General features: G+C 43.7%; 1 protein-coding gene across 1 annotated transcript in view; it reads right to left on the bottom strand.

The window, feature by feature from the left end:
• The window catches only part of NPNT (nephronectin), a gene marked incomplete at its 5' end in the record, with an annotated part of 77718 nt that overhangs the window by 3354 nt on the left and 54422 nt on the right, over positions 1 to 19942 (bottom strand). Inside the window, 2 exons of the mRNA XM_019534146.1 lie at positions 6965 to 7063; positions 8371 to 8466. Of these exons, the coding sequence (XP_019389691.1) occupies positions 6965 to 7063; positions 8371 to 8466 (195 nt within the window). The remainder of the gene's footprint in view (positions 1 to 6964; positions 7064 to 8370; positions 8467 to 19942) is intronic.

The following is a 19942-nucleotide window of genomic DNA, read 5'->3' on the forward strand; positions in this document are numbered from 1 at the left end:
GGGGGGGGTGCAGAAGCGACCCCTTCCCTGTCCCATGGCCAGTGCCCCATGCTGCAGCTGCTTGCAGCCCGCATGGGGCTCCCTGTGCCTGTTCTGGATAGCCCTGTGCGGGCTACAAAGGGCTGCAGCAGGGAGTGCCAGCCATGGGGCAGGGAAGGAGTCGCGTTTCCCCCCAAGCTCAGCTTTTCCCTGGGCTCCCCTGCACAGAGAAAAGCTGCCCCTTGCCCACCCCATGGTTGGTGCTTCCTGCTGCAGCCGCTCACAGCCCACACAGGGCTGTTCAAAGCAGGCACAGGCAGTCCCAGGCCAGCTGCGAGCAGCTTCAGCATGGGGCAATGGGAATGGGGCGAGTGAGGGGCTGCTTTTCGCCACCCCCCTGCGCTCAGCACCATCTTATAACCCAGCCCCACTGCCAGGCTGGCAGCGGGGCTGGGCTACAAGCTGGTGCTGAGCATGGGGAAGAGCGGCCCCTTGCTCGCCGTGTGGCTAGTGCCCTGCACTACAGCTGCTTGAAGCCCACCTGGGACTACCTGTGTCTGCTCCAGCCAGCCCCATGCAGGCTGTGAGCACCAGCCATGGGGTGAGCAAGGGGTCGCTTTTCCCCACGCTCAGCACTGGCTTCCTCCCTGCCAGCAAGCAGGGGGTCAGGGCTGTGTGCTCCGCAGGGCTGGGGGGGCACTGGGTATGAGCGGGCGGGGAGCCAGTGAGAGCACAGGGCCTGCACCAGTGCCCTGGGGTCAGTGCTAGCAGGGCCCAGAGTAGGGTAGCAGGAGCACGAGGTCCCAGCTGGCAGGGGCTCTGTGGAGCCAGGCCAGCTCCCCGCTCTTCCTGCTGGTGCAGCCCAGCCTGGCTCCACAGACCCCTGCCAGCCTGCGCCCCGCTTTGGGCCCTACCAGTGCTGGCCCTGGGACATTGGTCCCAAGATGGTGACCGGGGGCAGGACACCTGTCAAGGGGTGGGGCACCCATCAAGGGGTGGGGCTACCTATGCAGCCCTCAACTGCCTGCCAAAACTGGGTAAGTGGCCCTATAACAAAGTTATAGGGGCTTAACTCTCACCTAAGCTCTGTCATGATCTCAACTAGTATGATGTGGCGCCTAAAGTCCCCAATTATTTGGGTGGGGCAGAGCACACTGTACAAATCCATACAGCTTCATGCAAAACACAGTTGCTGCTGCAGTGTAACAACACATCTTTCTTCCTCCATTATCCTAAAAGTAATAGCACCTGCCTAGGAACTCATGGTGAGGACAGCCAAGAACTCTGGTCTCCACAGTGATTCAAGCAGATTATCTACAGCTTCCCAGAAGAGTGGCCTCACCAAGTTGTGGGTTAGACTGGATAAGCAACCCCTTTGGGACTCCTGTGGCAGCTGGCTCCCTTGGAAGCCAAGAGTAGAGAATTCATGGGGCCAGAACAAGAGCAAGCAATAGGGAGCCTGATGCTGTAACCTACTGGTTATGGCAGTCCCTTGAGGAAGGAGCCCAGTGTTCTGGTCTCTACTGCAAGCATTATTTCTGCATTTAAATCACCTTACTGATCTTGAGTCAGTCCATCTTGCTCCCTCTACTGCTTATGTTAAGACAGTTGCTGAATATATGAACTTCATTCAGAAGCCTAGTCATATCCCCACTGCTTTAGGGAGCAATACCTACATAAAAATATTGGTTAATAAATAGAAAGCAGAGGTCCCTGTGGCAGTGCAAAGCCAAAATCAAAAACATATGTAATCCCCAATAAATTCTTCCACTGAGTCTTTCATGTTGGTATTTAAAACTATGAAGAGAAAACGATGATAAATGAAACTTCACAGCTTACAAAAACCCTTTGACCAAACTAAGAAGGTATTAAAAAAATATTTCAAAGGTAAAAGTTGGAATGGGACCCTAGAGGACACAGACTGATCTTGCAAATCTCAACTGACGAGGAACATGGGGATATAAGAGGTTAAAAATATCCTGCTGAGAACTCCATGTGTTCTAAACCAAAAACTAACGGCTTTCACCAGCAAATTGTCAAAATCAAAATTCACCGTAAGGGTCTTAACGTTAATTAAGTTATAAAGGTCACATGAAATCTCAGCTATTGAAGTGAGCCTGGAAATGTTTTTCCATTTTGCAGAGATATACAGCATTTAGCTAATTCTAAAAAAAACAAAAAAACCCCCGGCATACGAGCCCTTGTGTAACCTAAAACTACACAGCCAACCCTGTCACACAACTACAAGGCTTATTGCCCAAAGACACCAAAAGCACCCTAGCCTGCCACAGGCAGAGCAGGAGGATAATGGCAGTTCATGTCCTGATGTTGAAAGGGTGGTTAAAATGCGCTTAAGAGATTGAAGGAAGGGAGCCACACCTCCCGTTAGAGGAAGACCAAAACCCCCACAGTTTGTACCAATCTGATCATGGGGTAAAATTCCTTCCCGAATCCCACTGTGGTCATTGGTCTGACACTGGGTGGAGGAACAAGACCCTCTAATCAAGTACCTCTAGGTTTTAACCCAGCAGGGGTATTGTCACACCCCAGTCAAAACCCCCAGGCTTTGCTGTGGCCAACACCCAATACTTCTGAGGAAGGTTAAAAAAAATAATTGTAGCAATAGAAGGGGGAACAATTCCTTCTTGGCCCCATTTAAGGCCCTCTGAAACGGTCCCATTTTTTACCCTAAACTACAGTTAAATGTCTTTTCTTAGGTTTGGCCATTTTAAATAGTTTTACTGTTTGTTCTGAAAAAAAAAACCATGATGATTTTAAATAAGAACTATGTATGTTTACAAGCAACCATTAAATGTGACTTTTGCCAACACTGTGCCATGGCACTGCAAACAAATGAAATAAAGGAAAAAAATCCATATTCTCTTAGTCCCCGTTTCAAAAAAAATGTTTGCACTTCACATTAGTTTTGAGAAGATTAAATGAGGTCTTTTAAATTTAATGCTTCATGAGGGCCTCTAGGCAGGTACATATAGTAGGATCCACTTACAGCTATGTCTGCCAGGCCTTTTTTATGTGCAGTCTTTTCAGCAATGCATCTGAATGTTAAAGATAAATACACTGGTGCAACCTATTGCAAATGGGTATACTGCTATGAGGGTGTTTGTTATCCTGACACATTCCCCTTGATACCAGTATAACTGCATCTGCTGTAGCTGACTGTACTGATTTACCTAAAGCTGTAGGCAACAAATTTGACTAAGTACAAAAATGAAAAGGTACAAGTGTAGACAAGCCCCAACTGGGATGGAGCTTCATAGTTAAGCCTGTTTTTTGCATACAAGATCAACTGACAAAGGAATACCAGGGCACCTTTTAAAATGAAGATTCTTTAAATATGTAAAATACACCTCAGGGGGTTGAAAAGTAAAAGCCAAAAGTTAGTTGGCCAGCTGTAAAACTAAATCTGTGAAGCAAGGTGGTGAGTTGGGGATGTTTGTTTTGCAAACAGATTTTAACAGGTTATGTCAATAGCAACAGTGCATGTCTAATGGAAGACAGATCTAGTTAGCCATATTAGTCTGAAGTCGAGCAGAAGGCAAGGTCGATTTTCACCTTATAGACTAACCACATTAGAGATATATATAGTAGGAGCTTTTGTGAGCTGGATCTCACTTCATCAGATGCTGAGAAAGGAGGACATGCACAGAGCAGTGTATAAAGCTGAGACAGTGATTTGGGTACAAAAGGTAGGAAAGGAGGGGGAGGGAGGCAGTGGGGTGAAGGGAGAACCCAAGCAAAGAACTGGTGGAAACAAAGGGGTCACAAGAGCTAAAATCTGTACTCCTCGTTTAGAGCATACTTAATATAGTCCAGTGTCTGGATGATTTCTTGTTCTGCAAACCCCTGTTCAAGTCAGTTCAAGGTTTGCTGCCTAAGAACAGCTGCCCTGAGGTCAGCGATGAAGTGTCTGGGGAGGTTAAAGTGCAACTCCACAAAGGCCTGTGGCAGAACATTTTAATTTCCCTGTCTATATGAAGCAACAGCTGGACGTTCGGCTTGAATGTAAAGCGATGGTGAGACAAGGCAGGAAGAAACAATCTTTGCCACTCAAGTTGCTTTTTTTTTTTTCAGCTGGAACTTTCAAAAATGGTGATATCCAGAAAATGTATGCAACTCATGGATGAACTCAGTTAGTCTGATATTCAGAGTGAGCCCAAACTCAAAGTATTTAAAATGTTTATCTTTCCTCATGCAAAGCTCCAACTGATGCAATTAGCTAAGGGTTTGGCCCTATAAAGCTTCACTAAATGTGTTGTATAAACTGTTCCAGAACACATGCCTACTCTCTGAACCATCTAAAATAGTTAATCTGAGCTAACTAACATAGTTATCTGCCTATAATAATTATTTCTTTTCTGCCCCTGAGACATGAGGAGAGAAAAATATACTACCTGAGGTACCATATTAGTTACATTCTAGATATACCAGTGCAAGCCTGTTGAACAAATGTAATCAGTACTGCCCCCCTGGGCAAAAGGAGTACAGTGTCCATACCCTCCCTGCCTTACCCAAGGAGCAATGGTGCCTTTACAGCAGTGTAAAACACCCTGGCCCATGTACCAAAATGCTGAGGCAAAGACTTTCCTACAATCATGCTACCCTAACTTTTAATTAGGGCCTGACTTAAATTGCAAGCCCAGCTTGCAGTGCGGTGACTCCTTTAATTTTGGAGTTCCCACTGCACCCATCAGACCTACCACTTGCTCCTGATGCCTGGGAGGCAAAAAAAAAAAAAAAAAAAAAAAAAAAAAATCAAAATTTTAAATATGTCGCGGTTTTTGCGTCCAGTCCAGTCAGCGGCAAGCAGTGGGACACAGGAACTGTGGCATACTTAAAATCATAGTTTTTACCTCCCAGCCATCAGAAGCAAGCAGCGAGTGGCAGGGCTGACAGGCCCCTCCGCCAATCAGGGGCAAGGACCCACTGTGCTGCAAGTGGTGCCCATGATTTAAACCAGGCCCTACTTATGATATTTTACAAATAGGAAATGCATTCCCATTACTATCGACAATTCAAGTATACATGCATGTCATGTACTGGAGGCTGCGCTTCAGTGTAATCCTGTGAGAGCTAATGAAGAACCAGAGGGGTGCGTCTAAAATCCGTCTCTGCAGTGCTAGGGTGTTCAGCACTGTGTTTAAAATAATGCTACGGTATTACTATTGGTACTACGTGGGTAAATACACTGGTGACAGATTTCCAGCCCTGTGTGTTTGTGATTTCACTGAATTTTTTTGTCAAGAAACTAGATGCCCAGAGTGTCATTCTGCAGGAGTTTATTGCCCCTCAGTGCATACTAGTTTGGATTCAGGGATTCAAACTTTTGAACTATTTTATACTGAATTTCCATAAATTCTGCTGTAAGTTAGGAAGTTAACGTAGAGCCCTGCATTTAAACAAGAATCAGAACTTCCAATTTTGCCTCTGATTTTAGCAATCAGAACCACAAATTAAATTTACAAACACATTTTAAAAATAACTTCATAGCTTGTAACTACAATATTTGCTCTCAAATATGAAATATACTGATTAAATATATAAATACCTTCTTTTCTGGTCTTCTCAATTCTTTAGAGAGACAGAACATTTACTGAATACATTTGTTGTTTCTTCATCAATATTCCTGGTTTAGAAATACAAGCTAACATAACAGTCTAGGTCCCCAGTCGATGTAGATTTTGGCAGCAAAGTTGGTAGCTATTTACTTCAATACTTTTAAAGGAAACCAAATTGGGTCCTAAAACCTTTACACTAATCTGATCTGCAGAAGCTGAAAAAATTGCTGGAAGTATGAGAGATGTTTTGTTACATTAAAATATTAATAATGCCAGAGCAACAGCTCCCTCTCTGATCCCACATTCATTGTACTGAAGGGAAAGCTACAAAAAACCTTCAGAAACTGGGATTAGGCATACAAATTCATAACCATCCTAGGCACTGAAAACCATGGACTAAAAATAGATACTGGCTTTGTGGCTCATTACGATCTACCTGCTCTCTCTGCCAATCTCATTGCACTCCACAGGTAATAACAACCTTTTCCCCCTCTGAATGGTTTTCCACATAAATCTGTGATTCTGTCTCTCACTAGGGGGGTAGAAAAACATGGGAACAGGTTACAAAGAGAGGTTGTAGACTCTCTATCCTTGGAGGTTTTTAAGACCCAGCTAGACAAATGGGAAGATTTAGTTTGGGATTGGCCTGCTTTGAGTAGGAGGTTGGACTACATCATCATTTCTCAACCTCTGGGTTGCGACCTAGAAGTGGGTCACAAGCATATATGAAAGGGTCATGAACAAGCTTTAGAAATGGATCAACAAACTTAAAAAATGGATTCTTTTTTCAAGAAGAAAAACATGGAAACCGTGGCTTTTCCCTTGCAGGCTGGCAGAGTTCCAGCATGCAAGAGGCTGCTTGGGGCCCCCCCTCTACCCCACCCCCTCTGCTAGGGCCTGGGGGCAGGGGACTGCTGGTCACCAGAGGGGCACTGGCTCAGAACTGGCCATTGACAGTTACAAATAGGCCCTGGTCCAAAAAAGGTTGAGAACCACTGGCGTAGATGGCTTCCTGAGGTCTAATTTTCTATGATAACTACCTTATTTATTCTACCGCACTCTCTTGTTTTAAAGCCATTCCTTTGCCAGTCTTTGCTCCTACTTACAGCTTCCTCCATGCCTTTAAGTTACTGTTTTCTTTTACATATAGAATTATACACCAGCTGTTGTTCTACCTGTTATTTAGTTCAACCTGGTTCTGCTTCTTTCCCAGACCTAAGCAAGGGCACTTTGTGCCTGAATTATACAGTTGATGTGTCCCAATTATACAGCTGATCAAATAAATGATATCACCAAAAAAAAAATCCTTGCTTCTCTTCAAATACCATGGGAGTTCTGCCTCCCATTTTAAAGGGAGTTTGCTTGGACTCTTAAGCTACAACAAATGGGGTGGATCAAGACTGTCCTACCTGATGGATCGGCAACTGGTTCCCAATGTAAATCATCATCTTTATCCTTGATCCAGCCACAGAGACCAATATCAAAGTTACAGCTGTGCACCAGGATACCTACAAAATACAAAACAAAGATGCACAGAAACAGTCCTGGATTCTTGTGGCTGCTGAATTACGCAGCAGCTCGGCATGGATGAAATCTACAACTGAGTCTGCCTGTCAAAATGAAGTACAACATAAGGAGCTACACAAAAAGAATCTGCATCCACATTAACAAGTCACTGGAGAAAAACATTATCATTTTGTTATTTATACATCAACACAGAAGTTGTGTTAGTAAATTTAAAGAGGCAATCTGAGTTGGTAAAGGAAGAATGAAGACAAATTCATTTAAGAAACAGAATTAAAACAAAGTTGCTATAAAAGACAGATATTTAACTTTTGCCTACACACTTTGTGACAAAAATCACCCTCTGTCTTTCCCAGGATTAGGACACTTTGGGCTGGGGGGTGGAGAATGTAACACCCACACATATTTGGGGTTGCGTGTGGTCAAGTGTCTCTGGATGTATTTTGCAGTGTAACTTGTTTGCACTGTATATACTGCTTCCTCTGGACCATCTCCCATTCCTCCTTATTGTGTCCAGACCCTTTGTCTTGAGTTTCCTGCCAAGTAACCTGTGGAACCAGTTTGGTGACTCTGGTCACTCCACTGAGGGCTGCTGATCATGTCAGCAGGGTTCAAATAAAGCCTGTTTCTGGTCGGAGCCAGGTGATGAGGTCAGAAAAGTTATTTAAAGGTCCGGCCATCTGGTTTGGGGGTCTTCCTCCAGTAGGCATTTTGGAAGTAAACATAGAAGCTCAGGCCTCCAGAATCTTTTGGATGTCTTTGTAAGTAGCCTACCTGAAATTTAGCCCGTAAATTAGGGTTATATATCTTTAGCCGTGTGTTGAAAGGGCTGACAATCCCTCTCTCGGATTAATAAAAGCTATCTGATACAACACACCTAGTTGTGAACATCTGAGAGGAGGGACAGCCTTTTCGCACCTAGCAGAGCTTGGCTGATTATTTGATTCTGTTCTACCTGAAAACATCCTGGGTGGCTCCAGGCTATAAGGAGCAACCAGAAATACTACTAGTGGGCAAAGTACCCCCAAGGTCTGTGTACTGCAGGCTGCACAGGGCCCTAACAGACCAGAGCCCAGGTGGTGGCAGCGATTACCCCAGGCTTGAGGCTCCAGGAAGGGGGTCAGCTGGACATAAGTGCCCCAGGGGGAACATCCGAAACGTGGTTTTGGTTGGGCACAGTGAGGCAGGTGGGTCAGCATAGTAGTGGCCCCTACTGTCCCACCACATACATCTGTAGCCAAAGAAACATTAAAAAAGAGTGAAAGTATCAATTGGGAGGTGTGATAATTACCTGGATCGTCATTTGCTTCATACTCATCTGCACTAATCCCTTTTTCAATTTCAAATATTTCAAATAGATTATTGCTCACTCCTGGCTGGCGTGGAACTGTAAGAGAAAGTATTGAATAAAATGTATGAGATGGATAAGGAAGCATGCTGCTAGCTACCTTTATCTTTAATAAAAAAAGAAACCAAAAGAAAGCTTCAGGCATCATGCAATTGGAGCATTCAATATACTTAATTATATTTTGCATGAAGATCCATAAACTGCCTACCTCAGTGATTTATGCTGTAACATTTGTCTGGGACCCATAAAACATGATTCCAAATGTTTCAAAGGCTCCTTAAATGAAAAATGTTTTTAAAAAAGTCCTGTCCTTGAAACATAGTTTCTCCCCAGAGCTCTTCTTCAGAAAAGCAGTTTCTACGTACAATAAAATGGTACAAAGCATTCTGTGATAAGGCCCCTACACAGCAGCTTCTCAAAGGGTCTGGAGCCAACTTTCACCCGGGGGAGTCTTCAACTGACATCACGGTCACATAGGAAAATAAACAATAATGTCTTATGCATCTGAACAGCACTTGGAAACACAGAGGCCACGATATGACTACTGAGCTACAAAAGAAGAGAATACACTTTGTGACTTAAACTGCCACATTACTTCACACAAGCCACCTAACCTCTGTGTTTTAGTTTTCCCATCCTTGCTCTTTTCACCAAAAGGCTGTTCTGAGGCCGAACTAAGTAATATCAAAGTACCAAACTATCAACTCTCTGAGTCAGGGATGGTCTATTTATAATTCCTAGCATTCTTGGGGCCCTCATCAGTGCCTGGGTCTCCTGGCCACCACTGTGGTACACATAATTAAAAGCCTGCCAAATGTCACCCATCTCTCCTTGCTGCCATGTTCGGCTCTTCAATTCTCACGCTTTGCTGGGCAGTGACCAGTGGCGTCCCTCAGGGTTCAGTACTTGGACCAGTGCTTTTCAACACATTCATCAATTATTTGGATTTGGGTGTTAAAAGCTAGCTAGTAAAGTTCACTGATGACACCAAACTATGGGGGAGTGTGGTCATGCCTGAAGACAGGCTGGCAATAAAGGCCGACATGGGCAGGCTTGTGAGGTGTGCAGACCTCGACCTGATGTCGTTTAATACAGAGAAATGTAAAGTCCTCCGGGAAGAAATAATCCACAACACACTTACAGGCTTGGCAGTGCTACACCTGCTAGCACCACATTTGAACAAGACCTGGGTGTCATGATTGACGACAAAATGAGCATGAGCCACCAATGCAATGCCATAGGTGGCAGGCCTAATCAGACACTGACATGCATCTACTGAGGCATCTCGAGCAAGGCTTAGGATGGCATCCTCCCTCTCTACTTGGCCTTGGTGAGACCGTAGCTGGAGGTCTGCATCCAGTTCTGGGTGCTGCACTTCAAGAAGGATGTGGAGAAGCTTGAGAGAGTCCAAAGGAGGGCCACATGCATGATTAGAAGCCTATACACCAGGTCATACAAGGAGAGGTTGAAAGAGTTGGGATCTTCAGCCTGGAGAAGAAAAGACTCAGAGGGGACTTTGTGGCAGCCTATAAATATATAAGGGGCATACATCAGAGCCTAAGGGTGCATCTGTGCATCAAGGCCTCCCAGGGGACAACAAGTAATAATGGGTACAAGCTGATTGAGGATCAGTTCAGGCTAGACATAAGGAAAAATTTCTTTATAAGTCAAGTACTGAGGATTTGGAACATGCTCCCTGCAGAAGTGGTAGTCATCCACCCTGGCGATCTTCAAAAAATGTCTTGCCCCTCATCTTGCTGGGGTTATCTGATTCCAGCAGTCTCTCCTACCCAAGTGCAGGGAGACTAACATCTATGAAACTATGAAATGTCTCCAGTTCTGAACTGAGCAAGGTAGTTAGCTGTGTTAGTCCAATGTCAGCTTATCTGGCAGAAGACACAGGATGGTCATGGTATGAGGTGCCACTTCTGGGCACTGAAAACATCAATTCCTCATTCACCCATGCTGCTCTCCCTTCACGAACAGCCTCATGCCACCCTGCTACTCTTTCTGGTTTCAGCTGTCCTCTACCCCATTTCCTCCAGTCTTCTGATTGCCCTGCCATCTTACAAGAAAATATCTCACTGGAATATGAGTCTTGCAAGCATGAAGGACTCAAAATGGCTGAAGGTATTTTGCTGAAAGAGTTAAAAAGACAAAAAGTGAAAGAAAAGAAATGGAAGCTTTACCTTTTGCCACAGAGTACAGATAATGCCACATCACAAAGATATGAACAGTTGAAACGGAGCAATTGATAAAAAAGAGGATGTTTAACCTCAACCTTAATTATAGTTTTTGGTAATACAGGTTCTGTCCCCCTGGAGCTTCACCCAGATGCATGAGAAGCTAAAAAAAAAAAGCCAGCACTCCTTAAAATGTAAAAGGCCTTTATGGGAACCATAGCTGCAGAATTAAGACAGTTACATGCAACTGACACTTAATTATACCACCCCTTAAATACTCTGACCTTGAAATGCCAAACAATTCCAACAATCCTCACTATACTAAAGGCTCACAATGGCTCCAAATATCCTATAGCATCCTTCTAATTATGATCTGCATGCCAAATTTAAGTGTCCAGATATAATACACAAACATTATGCCTGAAGGACAGCTGTAAACTGTAGCTAAATAATTTCATTTGCTACAGCTGTCTTGAAAATTCCTCTTCCAGAGATGCAGCATTTAATGACAGCAGTAATGTGTTGCAGACTTATCTCCAGATACTAAAGTCTATGGTGGCACTTAGAATACTTGTGAGTACGTTCAATTACTTACACCATCAAAACACAGAATAAAACCTAGACAAATATGGCAATTCACAGTTTTAGAAGAAGTTCTAAAATGTATTTACAGGGCTTTTCTGTGACTGAGACTAAAGATGAACTGATATAGGATTCTGAGCTGAAATAAGTATGGTTCTATGGCAGAGTCCTTTTGCTCCTGATTGGATATGTAAGTAGCATAGCTGAACATATAACTCCAACTGGTAAATGACCTCTGCAAGTCCATCCACAGCATTTGATGAAGTGGGCCTACAAAAGTTGGTGTCTCTGAATCAGCCAGCCTCTAAGGTACCACACTTCCCTACCTCCTGCCTATAAAATGCAGAAAATCCAATATCAGCAAGTTAAATAAACGTTAACTTAAATCAAGATTCAAGTAGATTTTGCAGTGTATGGCTATGACTTTCAGAATCAGAATAAAAAAAGCCATTGTTTACAGTAACTGTCTAACCAGCTATAATATCTTTAAAGCTTGAAGGCTACAGGTAATGACAGTTTATTGTATGGAAAAATGTCGTATTAATAATTAAAAACCAGCAAGCTAAAGTCCTCTGGTAAAGTGGGTACTTTCCTTTTTGTTTCAGTCGTCTTTAAGAAGTTATTTTTTCTTTTCCTCATTTTTCCCCACAGCAAGCTCTTTAGTGTTGCAAAGGTATGTTTTTCTGTTTGTCAGCACTGCAGGCCATATTCCTAAGCTCTTACTCATGTTGAATAATAACTTGCTCCATAAATAGGTCCCATGACCTCAGTGTGGCTATTTACAGAATAAAATACCGTAAGTGAGCTAGAATCTGGCTCTTTATAATAAATTATTTCCCCCATTTGATTTTTTAATATTTTGGTTGGCTTAATTTTCTGTATAACCTGAAAACCTAACTTACAATACCACTTACCACCTGGCAGCTTAAGCATTAATATACAGAAGACGATAAGTTACCTCAGCCAGAGAATAAGTCTAAATCGAAATCTTAAAAAGACTTTCACTCTCGGTCCTACTCATCCTTCCCAGCAGTCCTACCAAAAAAATGGCATGCCCACATTATCAGATTCAGTATGCCCTGAAAATGCACCCTGATCTTTTTGGATCTGAAAGAAATTGGTGTAGTTTGAAAGCTTCTATTTTGTTTTAAGCTGCAATAGTTGGCTTTCAAAAAGGCAAGTTCAGTATGTTTTTTTTAAAAGGTGCTATTCAGCTTGGTGCTTAAACTCAGATTGACCAATGATAAACCAGGACCTTAGGAATTTTTAAAAATCCCTAATGGAAAATATTACTGCTAAGTAATATGCAAATATTCTAATCACTGCTCTAAATAGCAAAGAAGAGGGAATCAGTTAGACACAAGTTGAGAGGCTTTTAAATATACAGGAGAACAAGATAAGTTAATAAACAGTTGGCTGCCAGTCTAGAAATAATTAGTTCAGAAGGGGTGATAAACACTGAAAAATAAATATTCAAGAAATTCAGTGGAATAAAAATGGCACATTTGGGTTTGGAGCATCTCAGCGATGCTCTTTTATTTGGTTTTCCCAAATATTCATACAACTAACCTTTTAAACACTGGAGAGGGAAGTGTCAAATTTCCTACTGGTATAGCCCATAGAGTTATATCAGTTATGTACAGGAATCACTCCTGAATCACAAATGAGGAATTGTTGCAAATATTTAAGCAATGGTTGAGTGATTACATCTGTCAAAGGGAAGATCTTAAAGGTAATTGCCCCAAGCCTCACAGATGGTACCGACGTTGTCCAGTCTTGCCCTTGTCCTCCCTGGGCTCTCCGCAGCCCTGTCTCACTCTATGCCCCTTGGCACTGGGGTCTGTGCACCCCAAATGCCATGCCCCCTCTGGCGCCAGGGTCCCCATGCTGCAGTGGGCTCCCAGTGAGGCCTCCTCCTTCCCCAAATAGCCTCACCCAAACCACCAGTCTTATATAACAGCAAATAAAACACAAGCCCATGGGCTATAATATGAAACAAAAGGTCAGGGTGTGCTCTGACCTTTTAAAAGGATCAGGTTTCATCCCTGGCACTAAGTGTCTAATAGGCAAAGGTACATGTGGAGCTCATGGAGCCCCCTTCACCCTGGGTGCAACATACCAGGCAGTTTCAGTGTCAACGGGTACATCCTCCCTCAGGGCTGCTAGTGAGGAACTGCCTTCCTGGCCTCAGCCCTGGGGTTTATATATGAGCCAGGCCCTGCCCCTTCTGGTCAGCTGACCACTGGCAGGTGTGGACCTACTAACTCATTCTGGCTGCCCTGATAAATTGGCTCCCCACTCACTGCCAGGGCTCTCTCCCTAGCAGTTTCAGCTCTTTAAAGGAGCGGGGCACCTAAGTGCTCTGCGACAGGGTGGTACACAGGTGTCCCACGTAGAAGGTCTAATGATATAAACCCACGGGTAGGCTGCCCGTGCCCAGCTGACATGCCAGTGAATATGACAGTACCTGTTTATTCTGAGTGCTAACGTGTGCTCAATATCACGTTTGGTTACTGCGACTCTTCCAATACAACAATGTTCTAATACTGTTTCGCCATTTGACAAGCCATTAGATCAGTGCTTCCCAAACTTTTCCTCAGCATGACCCCATTTCCTCATCATGGCCCCTCACTTCCACCACACAGCCCCAGGTGCCCCTCACTCCCCACCCACAGCCCATAGGAGGCAGCAGCTGCTGCAGCTGGAGCTGAGTGCAGAGCCCAGCTTCGCCCCCACCCACTCACCCCTTTCCTTCTGCCGTGGGCAGCACTGCTGGAGGAGAGCCCGTGGAGGGCGGGGAAGACGTAGGCTGCCCGCTGCAGGCTTGGGGCTCCTTGCCCTGCCCCACTCCCCCTGGGAGCTCTGCAGCTTAGTGGGTAGGATCTGGCACAGGAGGGAGGGAGTGCCACAGGAGGCCCGGAAGATGAGGAGCGTGGGTGCAACTGTGCCCCACTTTGACAGCCACGGTGGTGCGGCACCCCCTCCCACAGTGAGTCCCACCTGCTGAACTGCAAAGGTGGGGACAGAAATCTCAGGGGGCACATTTATCATGACCCCATCTGCTGATGTTGCGACCCCATTTGGGGTTGCAACCCACAGTTTGGGAACTGCTGCCTTAGGTGTGAAGTTTTACTCTGGGAATCCCCTTGGCATTTAATAATTACCACCTGCCAAAGAAAAGTTAAATCCTACAGTCCCCAGGGATCACTTTTCCTTCCTTCTGTGATCTGAGTTGAGAAGAGAAAGTGAGAGAAACAATGTAACATGTAGCTGCTCTGAGCTAGTAGTGAAGATACAGCTTTCCAATGGATTTTCCCCCAACCCCTTCATATCTGCCATGCACAAAAACCGCAGGATGTGAACGCAGGCTGGATCTCCAGCGCAGAGGTGAAGAGGTATTCCTTTGCTTCTCCCAGTGAAATTCAGCCTACACTATAAAATTCAGCACTTTTTACTGAGACTAAATATGCCTATTGGTGTCAACAGGAGTTTTGCCTTAGTGATGTCAGTAAAATTTGATTTACGGTGTGTTTACATGTCACCGTATGATGACATTACTATGGCAGTACAGGTGGGTACCATGCCACGCGCACAACACACGGTTAGATTTTGCAACTACATCGTCATAGCGGTGCGCTATAACCAGGAAGTGCGCTGCTGCGGCGATGTAGCTGGTGATTGCACGTAGACCTGCATGATTGCTATGTCACTGTACTGTGCTGCATGGCGACATAGCGCGTTGCTATGTTGCTGCAGGGCAATGTATAGACGTGCCCCTAGAGTAGAAAGAAAAGGCTGTTCAGCATGATTCTGCTGTTAAGAAAACACCGACTGTAATGATGCTAATCCTGTTATCTCAGTATTTGCTGCTTTTCCTCCATGCTGAATCCACGCTCCTTGCAGCAGGAAGATTTGAGCAGAGGTTAATTAGCAGTCTATGGCAGCACAGTTATGTAACAACCCTTTTGCCACGGAAGGGAATGGGAAATATTGTGGAGGACCCACGCTCCATTCTCACATCCCAAACTCTTGCAGGTGGGATCTGTAGAATATTTTAGTAAAACTCTGTCTCCTGAGGTTAGCAGGGCCAAACCCATCAGCCCATTCCCCCTTGTGTCCCACATGCAATACAAATGTGAGGAAACCTCCCAGGAGAAATTTGGCTTCCAAGCCCTCAGTCAGTTCTTTCATACCAAGAGGACAACACAGTTCTTCAGTTCACTAAATGAAATACCCTTTCTAATGCATATGAAAAAAAGCTAAAATATCACCTTACTACGTGGGACATGCACAAATACTGCTCCATATATTATTAATAATACCATATGTACTGAGAGGAGCATGCTGGGGTGCTTAATTAAGGGCATATGCCCTCATGTCTAACGTACAAGAATGCCACCACTTGAGATGCAGAAATCTAAATACGAACCACATGTCTCTGCTAAGACTCCTAATAAGTTGAGTGAAGATCGTGGGAGAAAGAATTTGGCACGATTATTTCATGTGAGCTTTCCAAGCCTTTTCTGTGTACTTTATATAGCGTATCAGTGAGCTTTTCACTTTATCTCAACTGTTTGATAAGACTGTTAAATATAAACTTGACTTCTTTGTAGAGGATTTCATGAACAGTACACTACATGGTATTTCTCAAGGAAGGAAGAAAAATAGTAAAACTACAGAGCTTCGTGAGGCTATAATTTAATTCTACAACATTCCCAAAATCATTGAGTAAAGGTGTTCATCACTGTACTTAAGTGGGAGGCAACACTGATATGTCTTACTAGCTATTTCAGATTGATTCTTACTCTGCATTTTCATCTTGAAACAATATTATTAATTCTTTCATCTAGCTGAGAAGGGCTGAACTTGGGAAGGTAATGGCATGTGTATGTATGTGGTTATATGTTGTTATAATCCTCACCTGTTTAGTGATTCCAGCTGAAGAAAAAAGGAAGATATAAACTGAAGCACAGCTTCTCTCTTTACATAGGGAACAGTCTTGAAAATTCTGTAGCCTGTTTTTTGCTTATGGGGGGAGGCAAGGAGTCTCCTCACTGAGGTTTCTGTGCTTCCAAATGGATTGCTCATAACTTGGAATATCTTTAGACAGGATGGGAAATCAGAATTGTTAAAGAAATATGTCTGCCATTTCTCCTTCTCTTTGGTACTATTATACCTAGAAGAGAGAAACTATACAATCCATATACAGCCCAATTCTTTGTTCGTCAGACAGGTATCATGCTTATTAATCTCTTTAATCCAACCTTGCTACATTTCTAAGAACATTCTTTAAAAAATGAGATATTTTTATCCTTCAGTGAAAAAATACAGATGATGAAAAGCAGCTATGTAGTCAAGGTGAGACACAAAAAAAGCACAGAAACAACATGCAGCAGCTTGAAAGACTCATGTCCGTGCACAAAACTGGATAAAATAATTTGGGAGTGTGTGATTTGCAAAAGATTCAAGCTCTACCTCTCAGCTCCAGATGTCACATAGGAATGAAACATCTATTTTCATGTAAATACTTAGACAAAATCATTTTTAAAAGGTATCAGAACACAGGGACCAAACTAATCCCTACTATAAAATGAGGTAATTCTACCAATAGCACTAAACCCTGGCCCACATTTTTTATTTATAGCACGTACCTTATTCTGATAGATTCAAAGATCACATGACTACACATGCTGCACCTTCCAGGAATGTTTCATTCATCAAAAGAGGGAATGAATAGTGTCAAATTTTAATGCTAGCTCTTAAATTTTATTAATGCTTTTTAAGAAAATATCTCCCAATTCAGAACTCTTCAGCTTTACCGAGAGTTTTGGTTTTGGGTACAAAAAAAAGTGTTAAACTATTCATTAAGTTAAAATGAACCTTTTGTCTTTGCTTTTGCTTATTCTAAATAATTTGTTTTGTTTCTAGGTCTGTGCACTGAAACTGGGATTTTTAAAATGGCTGGGAACCGGCCATCCAGAGTTTTAAGGTAGCTGCAGACATCAGCATTACAGAATAAGCATTTCTTCTTATAGTTTCATAGTTTCTAGGGTCAGAAGGGACCTGAGTAGATCATCTAGTCCGACCCCCTGCCATGGCAGGAAAGAGTACTGGGGTCAAACGACCCCAGCAAGGTGTTCATCTAACCTCCTTCAAAAAATACATCTACAAAATAGATGTAGATACCCATGCTTGCGCATGTGTGTATGATCATGTATAAAGTCTACTCTGCTTAATAGTGCCACTAGCAGCTCAGCCAGTGATTCTGCTCTGCCCATGCATCACTGGGCCTGTGGCTCTCAGGCATCATGTTACGGCCCTGATTATTATGGTCCATAGCTACATACTAAATTTAGGTATATTCTGAAATGAACTGGTAGAAGGACTACACCCAGCTTGTGGGACACCATATCAGAAGAGCCAGAAGGGAGAAAAGAGGATGATTAGATGGTTGAGAAGTGAACAAAAGAGAAACAGACAGATGTGCTTCCAGAAACCAAAAATGCCCATTCTCAGGGAGGTTGCTTGGTTTAGCTGAGCCAATCTTGTAGCATGGACGAACTGCAGAATTTGGTCCAATGTGCTAAGGCATTACTTCCCATCTCGTGTCCCTTTCTCCCATCCAAGGACTGCATTCTTGTACACTGGCAATAAGTCAGCTCCCCAACAATCATTTGCTATATTAAGCATATAATTCATGATTTGTTACAAACAAGGAGACCTTAAGCTGAAACTGTTACTCTCTCAAACCTCTTTTTTTGAATGTGTTCATTTAGAAAGGCAAGGCAGAATCTAGCTAAGTCTCCAAATTCCCCAACAGCAAAGCCTATGCAGTAAAGAGAATGAACCAGCCTGAACATCCATGTTTAAATATGGGACTACCTGATAAAGGCTGGAGAACAACGATGAACAACTGGCCAGTTTAACTTATCTGCCACGTGCTGCTCATTCTCTGAGCCATGAAGTACTGCAACTTGTTGTTCACCAGCTTTTACAATTGTCTCATTAGGACTTTGTTTCAAGACATCTGCAACAAGACCTCAGCTATGCATGAAGGGCCAGTCTAATAGCCAGCACAGTTTCTAGACAGAATTTACCTAACTCCAGTCCTTCACCCTTTGTGAAGATGCTGACCATAACATCATCTACCAAATCAATTCTTTCTGCATGTACAAAGATTGTTTTAAGATGCCTACAGTTCTGTTTACCCTGCCCAATGGCAACAGGATCTCTTACAAGTCTGTCCTTTCTCATGTTCCTCTGCTACCACCTGTGTGTAACAAGGAAGACAGTGCAATTGGTAGAGTCCACTTGCTCTGTTATCAAACATCAGCCAGCCAACTAGAGGGAATAATTGTAGGGAATTGCATTCTTAAGAGGCCCTGGCATGAGCCACTTGTAACCAACTGGGTCAAACTAGCAACATGAATTAATTACTATGCAAAGGACTCCAATGGATATGAGATGCAACCCTTAAAAAATTTAAGAAACCAAAGGAAGTAATTTAAAAGGCCCCAGTCATGAAGGACTAAAACAACAAGTGAAAGACTAAGCTGTCCGTGGATGCTTCCAAAGGGGGCACTGGAATGGAAATTAACACAACTGGAATTAATTAAATTAATATATTTACTGTTATTGTTTGTGAACTGTATTAGTGTCACCTTGGACTCATAGGCCCATGTGTCAGCGCAGGGCACTACAGGAATTAAGTGAACATCACTCATTAGCCTAGTTAATAGGCTGATTATACGAAATTGAAAGTCTGTATTATGTTAATATATTAAAGTTGTTTGTTAATTATTGTAATTGTACTTGGCTGCGAAAGGGAGATGTGGGAAATTATAAATTTATGAGCAGGGGCTGGCAAAATATGGCCTATCTGGCCTGCGGGGCCCCTAAACATTTTAGAAAATTAATATTTATCTGCTCTTGGCTGCCTGTCCAAGATGACAAGAGACAGGGGCAGTAAGATCCAGGGGAAGCCAGCAGAACTCAGTAGCACAGCCAGACCAGCCTCACCCTGCCCCATCCCCTACCCCTCCCAACTGGAAACCTCTGCCTGCAGCTGCTTTCACTGCTTCCCTGCATGCCTGCCACCTGCTCCAGCACCACGTGGACCCTGGCTACATCAATGGACCGCAGGAGCACAGGCTGCACAGTACCCCAGGGCCAGAAGTGGGGGAGAGGGGTACATATGCAATGAGGGAAGAAGGGAGAGACTGTGTGTGTGTGTTCATAGGGCAAATCCCACATGCACACCCTACCATACACATGCACCCCCCCTTGCACTGTCATACATGCAGGCCCCCAGACTCACACCCCACTCACACAGTCCAGCCACCCTCCCCTCACAAGCCTCATACCCACCCATACCCCACATATTGGCACACACCCCCACAAGCTCCATCACCCCACACTCACTCCCACACCCCCAGCCTCCCTCACACCCCCCTACAAACCTATACCCATCCCTCCATGCCCCCATCCCCCAACAACATACAAGAGTAAAACTTCAAGTTATTGTGCCATCACCTCTATGAACACTACACAAACACGTGAATTAGGACAAAAATGTTTTTGAAACCAAATTAATGAATGTTGTAGACGTTCAATTTTTAGAATACAATTTGGTATTTCATAGTTTCTAGGGTCGGAAGGGACCTGAGCAGATCATCTAGTCTGACCCTCTGTCATGGCAGGAAAGAGGTTAAACGACCCCAGCAGGGTGTTCATCTAACCTCCTCTTAAAA

This window comes from Crocodylus porosus, unplaced genomic scaffold (genome assembly GCF_001723895.1).
Source record: "Crocodylus porosus isolate Cpor-Errol unplaced genomic scaffold, CroPor_comp1, whole genome shotgun sequence".
In the NCBI taxonomy this organism is placed as follows: Eukaryota; Metazoa; Chordata; order Crocodylia; family Crocodylidae; genus Crocodylus; species Crocodylus porosus.